We start from the raw sequence: 10263 nt of genomic DNA, 5'->3' as shown, positions 1-10263 counted from the left end.
GCGTTGGGAGCCCGCCTTTTTGAGTGACAGAGATCAAGTGCAATTGGAGTCTGCTTAGTATGCGAGTAGACATGATGGACAGCGAAGCGGCCAATAGGAGACGCTTATATTAATTTTTAACGAATGTAGTGATTTCATCGTCCAATCCCAGTGTAGAAACAAGGCGGGACTTAGCGTTACTAAGGCAAGTCTGAATCTAGTATAAAGGGAATAACATGGTTTCCCAGTGGCTGACCTGTTTATGTTTACTTAAAGAACACACTGGAAAGGGCGTTTTGCAAGACTCAACGGATCTTTCTGTGTTGTAGCAAGTTTCTTTTTGCACTGTAAGTTTCTTTTTATGTTCAGATTTACAAGGCCAGTGGCATGTAAATCTCATATTTCACTAATGTGCCAGTCTTACAAATGGAAAGGGGGCTTCACTTTGGAAACGTGAGCATTTCCCTGGTGCTCCTGCTGTTGCTGAAAGCGCTCATCGGAATCCGGACCTCGCAAGCTCAGGGCTCCGCCATCGGGAGGGAGCCGCAGTCCGCCGCCGCAGCCGTCAGCCGGGGTCCGGGCTTGACCTCGGCGGAAGATGGTGCGAGAGTCATGGAGCGCGGCTTGGAGAACGTAGGCAGCCCGGTCATTGGAGCAGACGTTACCGTGGAGGACGACGAGAACGGGTCGGCGGGGGAGGCCGACGAGTCTTATGGGGAAAGTAACGGCAGCGTCCGACCGACGAGGTAATTTTTCTTTTCAAAAAGTCTGTCACGGTAAGCTAGTAGCTAGGCGCCCATTATCGGACACCATCGGTTAAACACCTGCAAAACGTAAACGACCTCTAAATTCACAAACACATTTATACGAAGTGCTAAAAACTAAAAGTTTTATTTAATTTTACTCATTAAACGTCAGTTTTATAGCATTTTTAGCTAGCTAACGTACGTCTGACGTTTTTTTAAGTATTCATCCGCCGCTCTAAAAGTTGTTGCCTGCACGTAAATCTACTTTTACCACCTATTTTCTCAAATAATCTCTACATATTCTTTAAATATCACCTTTTAAGTAATGCTATATGATGCTAGTAAACTGTCAAGGCTCACAACAATGCTATAGAGCCAGTTTGACCTCGTGTCCGATAATGGGTGCAGCTAATCGTTTTAAGTTTAAATGGAAAATTGCATTAAAAGTAGGTCTGGGCAGTCGAGGTAGTTAGCTAGAGCTACAAGTTTTTAGTTATTTGTTGCATTTATTTGCATCAACGTGTGTTGGTGAGAGTGGAATGTTCTAGAAAGGAGGAGAAGAGACTCCAGGGTATCGAGCTGAAAGTTTGTGAAGAGTTTCCACCTGCGCAGTTTCAGCAACATGGGGCTGGAACATGTCATTGCTGTTATTTGGGTTTGTTGGAAACTGCACAGATGTGCAAAAGGTCACTGGAAATACATGCATGTTTGTCACCCAGAGATCTGAAAGCAGCTCAGAATTACACTTGTTTGAATGCATGTCATAAATAATCGATGTGGAGTGTGACATTATGAGCAGGACTGGCTGCTTTGTTCTCCTCATATTGAGTTCTCTATTCATTTATTGCCCCATCTTCCATTTATTATCATCCAACAGCCACAGCACAATAAGGGAACCTTCCTAATCGCTTGACAACAGTGATAGCATCCCCTCATGATGCACCGCTTATCTCCTCCTGTCAGCAGAGAGGCTGCCACTCAGCTGAGTAAAGCTGGAATAAAGTCTGTTTGTGTATTTAAGCAGGAGTTGATTGAGGACGTTGTACTGGTTTGCAAGTAAGCGGCTCTGGAGGATGAAGTTTAAGTGGCTCTGCATGCTGACTGGCACCCTGATAGCTGATAAAAAAAAGAAGTTGTGCTAAACATCAACTGTGAAGGAATCCGTGTGACACATCTGAAAACGTATGTTAATAAATGAAACGCAAACAACCTTTAACATGTCATGCGGCGTTTACATTTTGACATATTATCATGCGAAGGCACGTCGCTCTGCTGTGAAAGTCCCCAGGATGCTGCCAGTCAAAAGTTTACTGCTTCACATGAAACCACATGTTTACACCGATGCCTGCTTCTGCTGCTCCTGCTGCCCAAAGTCAGATGCAGTTCTTGGCGCAGTGGGTAGGGCATTGATTTTGTCTTCCTTGGTAAACAGTAGGTTTGACGCCCACCTTAGATTTTTGGCGCAGTGTGTTCCTCATCATGTTCCTCTTCTGTTGTTTTTTAAAAATTTTACCAGGACCATAACAGACACTTCTGAGTGCGATATAGCTTCTCGAATCGTGATTTTTTTTTTCCTATAACATAGGAGGTCTAAATTATTCTCTGTGTACTTTTCTAAACATGCCGAGGGATTGAAGTTATAGCTGAGATTTCTCACCTTAATATTTCAACTTGTGTCTACTTGGCGGTAAAAATGCAGCATGTTTTCTGTCAGCCAGGCTCACTTGAAAGCTTTGTATATTAGTTCTGGGTGTTTGAGATGCCTGCTCCTTCACAACAGGGGAGCCGCTGAGCATGCTGTGAAGCCACGTCAAAGGGAATAGGTGTTATTAGTTGTAACGCATGCAACTTTGAGGAAAAATAGAGTGTTCACGTGGTGTTTTCGAGGAAAAAAAACCCAACACAGGCAGACTAGAAGTAGCGTTTTGGTTACACCCACCAAGAGCACACACTTATCAGTATGGAGTGAAATAAGGGCAATGTATGGACTTCTCCTTTCCTTCATCACCCACAGCACAGTATCAAGAAGGAAATCAAAAGTAATTAGCGGAGCGGTTTGCTCAGATAGAAGAGGGCTATTCCCCAGCCAGTCACCTCAGCTGCTGCAGGAAATCTCCTGGTGTTGGTCACACCCTGCCACTGCTCACTTTCCTCTGTTGCTATACGCTGTGTACATATTTCCCCTCCCTTCTCACTGTGTCACAGTCTTTTCCGTCACCATCTTTCTCTGTCTGCCAACACCTACTGGCTTCAAGTCATGTTATAACAGTCACTTTCTGGGCTGCAACTAATGATTATTTCCACTTTTGATTGTTTTCTTGATTATTTAATTAGTTGTTTGGTCTATAAAATGTCAGAAAATGGTGATAAATTGCCCTTGTTTTGTCCACAACCCTAAGAAATTCGCTTTACTGCTATAGAGGTGGAAAGAAACTTGAAAATATTCAATCTTAAGAAGCTGGAATCAGATAATTTAGACTTATTTTCTTTTAAAAATTGCTCAGATTGCTCAATAATTTATCAAAATAGTTGACAGCTAATTTACTGGTTGGCAATGAATCGATTATTCCACTAATTATTGCAACTCTAGGCAATATGTTAGAATATATCATCTGTACTTTTTTCTCTTGACCTAAATAGTAAATGTTATTTCTGGTAGTTTATAATAGGGTCCCATAGAGATTGTAAATGCACACAGCATCACAATAACAAACTTGTACAAGATAAAGAATGAGCAAAGTAGCTCATAAAAAGATGCAGAAGAAAAACAGGAGAACTGTGAAGTAATAAGTCTGAGAAAATTGTAAGTGTTACACAGAAATTAGACAATAATGAACTAGATAAAGGTCTTTCAGGGTCAAAACTCAGTAAAACCGATCACTCCCTGTCTGTGTGCCACTGTTAAAGTTCGGTGTCTCCCTTGGATTTATTCTCTTTGTCTCAGTCTCTCGCTCATCTTCCACCCTCACCTATCTTTACCTTCACACATTTCTTTTTAATGCCATCCCCTGAGGATGCACTCGACTACATGCTCCGTTTCCATCTGAGTTGTTGCTGAACTTTAGAAAATGTCACAGGGAATCAGATGTGATTTAGGTAAGTTTCTCTTCAAACGGCCCAATTTACATGACAAAACGGCAGAAAACACATTTACAGCAAACAGGAAGAATGTTGTTCAGCAGTCATTTCATTTTGAGCAGGTTGTTGTTGTTGGAGATTTTGAACCTGACTGTGAGTTCAGACTTAAAATAGGAAAAATAAAGATAAAACCCAGCTTGTACCAAAATGGAACTGTCAAGTTGACCCTCTTTTGGTCAATAACTAGAGCAGCCTGTGGAAAACATGTTGTGACTCGTTTCCTTGACCGACCTTTACCTGTGGCTGCCTCCTTTCCAAGTCAAACAAACCTGATCCTGGGATTAAATGTGCCACCCTGTGACGACAATGCAGCCAATTCCTTTATTTAATGTCCGTGAAAGAAACAATTCTAAAGATATGTCACTTATTCTCTGTCTTTATGTAAACAGAGGATTATGACCTGATACCACATTAGATTCAAACCAGTGAACTACTTCCTCCAGTTTGGAAGAATCTCAGTAACTGCAGCGCTTTGTTGACAACATAACTGGACGTCTTTAAAGAGAGCAGACCTCCACTAAAGCCCTTTTTTTTCTTCTAAATTAGATTCTGGAGTGTAGCACTTCAAACGGCCGCTGTTGAAACGCTTCACGCGGACAGCTTGAACACCAGTCTCCGCTCAGATGTCAGCATTTTTAAATTCCTGTCATTTGCAGTTGTTTTTGTTTTGATTTTTTCCTTCTCCCACCACCCCCGTATCCTGTAATCTATAAATATTCTAGATGTTGGCTTTGATCCGGCCTTCAGTTTGTGACGAGAGCTGCCGTCACTGCTGCTGACAGCTGTCGCCTTACCTTTAACGCTTTATGGTATAAACTCCGCTCTGGAGACTTGGTGTTTACATCTGTCTCGTACGTATATATATATATATGTGTGTGTGTGTGTGTGTGTGTGTGTGTGTGTGTGTTGGAGGCTTTTCATGTATGTATGTCTGTATATGTGGATCATACATGTGACAGCGCTGCCAGGTTTGATGCCTCCGCCGGTAAGTGATCCGCTGGGGAGCCTGTGGCACCTCGGGGAGCACTTGGAGGTGAGAGGAGAGAGGACAGCAGCTTTGTTTGAACCTTCTACCCCCACCGCCGCCCTCGGTACCCACCACCACCACCACCCCCTACACCCACCCTCAGGGCCCTGTAGCTGCAGCAGCTCTTCTGGGCCGCCGCTAAGCTCGCAGGCTGGCTCCCACCAGCCTACTGCTTAGCAACAGCCAATCGGCCAAGCCGGGCGACTTGTCGGCCAATTGCGACGGAGAGATGGACCAGTGCTCAGAATTTGAGTTGGCCGCATGGGTCTGGCTATAGTTAGGTAAAGGATGAAGAAGTGGAGATGTTTTTTTCTTCTTTTTTTCTTCATTCTCTCGCATTGTCTCCTCTCTGTAACCAGGGAGATGTTGTGTGTTTTAATAATAGCCCTGTCCTCAAAATAACAGTTCAAGATGGAGATGATTGAACTCCCCATGGGAACTTTTAATCGAGTAGTTCTTCAGCCTCCACTTAACAAACTCAGTGTCACTTCAAACATGCTTATATAATCTCTTTAACCTATTTTATCCTGCTTATCTTTTCCTTATGTAACCATGTTTTCACTCTGTCTTTGTGATAATTTGTGCAAAAGTTTCTTAAAATTGCTCGTTTTTTGATGCGCTAGAGACTGACCTCTTGACTTTGTTTGCACCTGATGAACACTGACTTATCTGACGCTGCATTATGTTTATAACCACACATAGTGATAGAAATCCTTGCTGATCGCTAAACAATACTGGAGCGGATTTATTAGGTCAGTGGCTATTTTGGTAAGTCGGCAGGACCCTTCATGCAGCACTGCAGTATGGGTGGGGCACCGGCAGAAAGGTGCGATACTCAGACAGAGAGAGAGAGAGAGAGAGAGAGAGAGGCAGAAAAAGTAGGGAGGGGAGGTTGAAAACACAGAGTTAGCTGGTAGTTAGTAGGACCACGCTGTCTTGTTTTCACTCCTGATGGCTCCTCACTGCTTAGCAACAACGAATCACATCGCCAGATCAGAGCTGCATCCCGGCCAATCAGCGGGCGGGAGTGTGGCGCCATAGAGTTTGGATTTTACCACGTGTGAGACGGTTGGAGAGAGAGAGGGTGATGGCAACACTTTCAGATGGTGTTTTTTTTCTTTCATGCTAGTACTAGAAGTTTTTCTTTTTTTATTAAACCACACCCTTTGCTCTCTGCTGCGGTGGTCTGCTGCTGCACTGACCCTGACAAATGTGAGGTCGATTTTAGAGCCGACTGCTCAAGGCGGGTCTGCCACTCGAGTTCCCGTCAGGCTTCAGCTTCTGGGACAAAGACATAAAAAAAATGATCACTTGTTTATTTAACAGGTTGAGAGAACAGTTATATAAACTGTCTGGTCACATTAAGCCACGGTTAAGTACTGATGTTATGTCATCTGTGATTATTTATCACTTTAGGCTTAGTGGCACATTTCAGCCATGTCAGCCACCTTTGTGACACTCTACAGATGGAGTTTTTAACCTTGGACCTTTAATCCAAGTGTTATTTTAGGAAGTGTTTCACATAATCAAAGACTGAGCTCTGGTTGTGTGCTGCGATGTTCTGAAATATGTAATTTCTGTGGCATTGTCTGTCAGAATGTGCAGACTTTAAAGGAATGCACTTGACCCCCTTTTCCCTGCATCCTGCTGCTGCAGTTGGCATTGCTGGGTGCGGCCGGCTCTGAGCTGCATCCATAACTTTCTCCCCACGTGCTCCCCATGCTCTCGTATTTTTGTTCTGCCTCTCCGTGGCTGCATGCTACAGTAGACTGAGTGGCAGCTGCGTGGCAGCAGAACTCCACACTCCAGCGTGCACCCAGGCTGCTTGCTGTTGCATGGTTACAGGCAGTCCTGCGCCACCATTGGCCCAGAGTCTGCAGAGCTGCCGCAGCATTGGCCGAGCGCGGAGGAAAATAACGCCTCCATTGGCTGCCGGGAAGCGACAGGCCGCTCGGATTGGTCGGCCTCGGCGCCTCCAGCTCCTTGGAGACTCAGCCTGTGTAAACATCCTGGTTGTTTCTTTCAATGAGTGTTTACCAGCAGCTCGGTTTTGCCGGTGTGTGCAGACTGAGGCTGAGTGTCTCTGAGGAGCCGAGTCTGGTGAGAGCGAGGCTAATTGGCTCCCTGCTTCACCGTACGCTCGGTGATTGAAGAAGCGCTCGGCACTATTATGACATTTTGACAGCATTACAGGCGAGCACGCTAACAACCCCGAGTGTGTTGGCAGCCTGACTACTCTGCCTCTTTCTCCCTTTTTCGTCCTCCATTCAAACGTCTTCTTCATTGTCTCTGCCGCCTGCATCTGTCACAGTCTGCAGCGGCAGCAGCCCACAGGCTACATGTTATCCCTTTGGTGACGAGCAGAGCTGTGGTGTCTCGGGGCTCAGACGTGGAAAATAAATTGCCTTGAGTTGTAAATGATACAGTAGGGCTGTTTGTTTTGTTGTTGTTTTGGTGTTTTGTGTGTTTTTTTGGTCTGGTACTGTTTTTGTAGCTACTTGTTTTCTGTAGTAGCATCGTGGTACCTAAGTTGTAGAGTTAACTGCCCCCCAACCTCCTTCTGCTCCTCCTTATCCTTTATCTGGAGTACAAAGAGTCCACAAAAGCCTTTGATCTCCCTCTCAGAATGAAGTTCTTCTATCTCTTTCAAACCCTCCGTCTATCTCTGAAGTTGAACTCGATGCTCTCACTGACTTCTTCCTCGCTTCTACATTCACAGCATGACTTGGGAGGAGGGGGAGGCGGGGCCGGACCCAGCGAAGGCCGCCAAAGCTTTCCACCCTCTCACAGAGCCGACTGCTTAGCAACAACCAATCAGCCTAATATTTTTGGCAGGGTCTCGCAGCCAATTGAGAGGGTGAGAGCGGGCTGTAGCGCTCTGTTTTTATTGGTGGCTGCGAGGAAAAAACAATGTTTTTCTTAGTACTCCACACTTGAGCGCTAGTGGCGAGGCTGATAATGCTAAGAGCAGATTTGGGGGAGATAATCTTGGCTTTGATGGGGCAGAAAGACACATGGCCCATTACTGTTAAGCGATCCTATTTGCATTTTTATGCAAACTTCCAGCTCCGGTTGAGCTGATACAAGTAGCAGCAAACGTTATTCCCTGCGAATGTGTCAGTGATTGCGGGGAAACATAAGAGAATCCTTCCTAAAATTGATTTGCGCACTCAGAAACAGTCCTTTTCCTAGTTTTCCTAAGGCTTACACATCCTTGAACATGCTGCTTCCCCTTCATGTCTGAAGACTGTTCGATAGCTGGAATCAATACGGTATTATAGCTAGTCGATAGCTTTTCACCTGCTCAGTCTAAATAATAAATAACATATTCATTTCTATTATGAAATACATGCAACTTCTTTAAGCTGTCACAGTTTGCATGGAAGTTTCAAACATTTCTTTAATACCTAATTTTATCACTCTGAGCTGGGGACAGGCACGACATTTGTGTTTTCCCCCAGCACCTTCTGTCTAGTTGCCCTTGAGGGAGGCAGTTAAAACCCCATGTGCTCCAGTGGGCAACAGAGGGAGGCTGCCTGGATCCCAGCTGTGTGGATGTGAGGCAGAAGGGTGCTGGGAGACAGCATGCATGCTCAGCAGACTCTCACTGGTTAAATAAAGCTAAAAGCCCCGTTGACAGCACCTCCTCAAGACAGATACAAATCAATAGTCGGGATGTTGCCCCTGCCAGAGCTCCGGACATGATTGACAAGCAATGCGGCAGAAATGTTAAGAGTCAGGCGAAGGGTGGGGCTCAATGTCTCAATTCATTTAGGTCAGAGTGTCTCTAGAATAAAGGGAGAAGATAGAACTGTTAGCATAAATTGCTGTATGGGCACATTAAGGGGAATGGTGCTCTTTTATATTGTCTCATATTGTAAGTTCTTGACCTTACTATGTGAAGTGGCCTTAGATGACTTATGTTACGATTTCGTGCTTCATGAATAAGACTGAATTGAGTTAAATTGAGGGAATTTGTACTTGTACAGAAAGACTTTAACAAATAAACTTTTTGGTAGAGCTACACAATCAGTTGGAGGGGAAAATAAATTCAAAAGCCATGACCACAATACTTTATACGTGACGTTATTAAGTTGTCCATGTCCCATTCCAAAGCAGAGTTGCAATGATTAACCCTTTTGATAATCAAGTAATCAGTTTGATAGATTATTAAGAAAAAAAGTCCAGATCCTCTGATTTCAGCTTTTGCAGTGTGAATATTTTGTGGTTTTTGTCTTCTTCTCTGCCACTAAACTAGAATGTCTTTGTGTTGTAGACAGAACAAGACATTTGTGAATGCTGTCTTGGACTTTGAGAAACTCTCATCAACATTTTTAACCATTTTCTGACATTTTACTTCCAATTTGGATATATGAAAACACAGTTTGACAGTACCGTAATGCATTTGTGATTTTAAAAAAGTCTTTGTTTTTCTTCTTCTTCTGGATTAAGATTTTAATCGACAATGGAAATATTCAGTTGTTGCAGTCCTGTTTCTGTGAACAAGATGTTTCAGGAACTCTTTGAGGAACTTTCTTTAAATTAAGTACAAATGTTTACTTAAACTAAGCAATGAACTGATAAGATTTTGGTGCTCAAAGGTCACTGTGACTTCGCAGAACTTGTTTTTGGCCATAATGTCTCCCAAAAATTCCCTACCTATACAGCTAAACTGCATTGTCGTTTAAGCTTTAAAGGTGATACATCTACATAAGGAGTCAGCTACAGAACTTTCACCCAGGAGATGGGGCTCACATCCTGTGTAGGACCATTACTCTCAGACTAAAGTTTCAATTTCACTTCTTTACTAACAGTTTTCACTCGCTGTTTGCTGGGTGTTTCCCAAGTGACGTGGCTCGGTTTAGGAAATGATCACACTATGGTCGACACTTTGATTAAGTTTAGACACCAAGTTGTGAGGCAGTAATTCCAGTTTAAGTCTTTTTTCAGAGTTAAACCACACTGGTGTTGTCTGAGATCCTCAGCCAATAAATCATGTAAAGAAAAACCTCAACACTTCCTGCATCTTATTTCTTCTCAGTCTTAGTTTTAGCTATTCACTGTCTCTGCCAGCAGTGCTTCTGAATGAAACGTAGACGCTTTATTGTACAATGTGAGCGTTAAAGTAATCTTTCGTCTTTGCATCCTCAAAACCAACAGTCTTAAGATGTTTTTTCTTTTTTAAAAATCTCTGTTTTAAAAAATCTTCATTTAAATGTATGAAAGAAACTATACCAGTGTGTGAATGGTCCAGTTGTTTTCCTAACAGTGCTGATACGGTATTTCTCTGAGCTGTCAAGACACTGTTTGCAAACACAAATTTTCTGCCAGTGCTGGAGAGCTCAAGAGGAAAAACGCCAAGACTAATCTTGC

At 43.5% G+C, this 10263-nt stretch overlaps 1 protein-coding gene across 1 annotated transcript in view; it reads left to right on the top strand.

The window, feature by feature from the left end:
* Positions 1–201: 201 nt before the first annotated feature.
* Positions 202–10263, top strand: part of eif2ak3 (eukaryotic translation initiation factor 2-alpha kinase 3) — a 47385-nt gene continuing 37323 nt past the window's right edge. The window contains exon 1 of the mRNA XM_023271362.3: positions 202–725. Coding sequence (XP_023127130.1) covers positions 406–725 — 320 coding nt within the window. The 5' untranslated portion in view covers positions 202–405. The remainder of the gene's footprint in view (positions 726–10263) is intronic.

Source organism: Amphiprion ocellaris, chromosome 20 (assembly GCF_022539595.1).
Source record: "Amphiprion ocellaris isolate individual 3 ecotype Okinawa chromosome 20, ASM2253959v1, whole genome shotgun sequence".
Taxonomy (NCBI): Eukaryota; Metazoa; Chordata; class Actinopteri; family Pomacentridae; genus Amphiprion; species Amphiprion ocellaris.
This window is presented reverse-complemented; position numbering and strand designations above follow the sequence as displayed.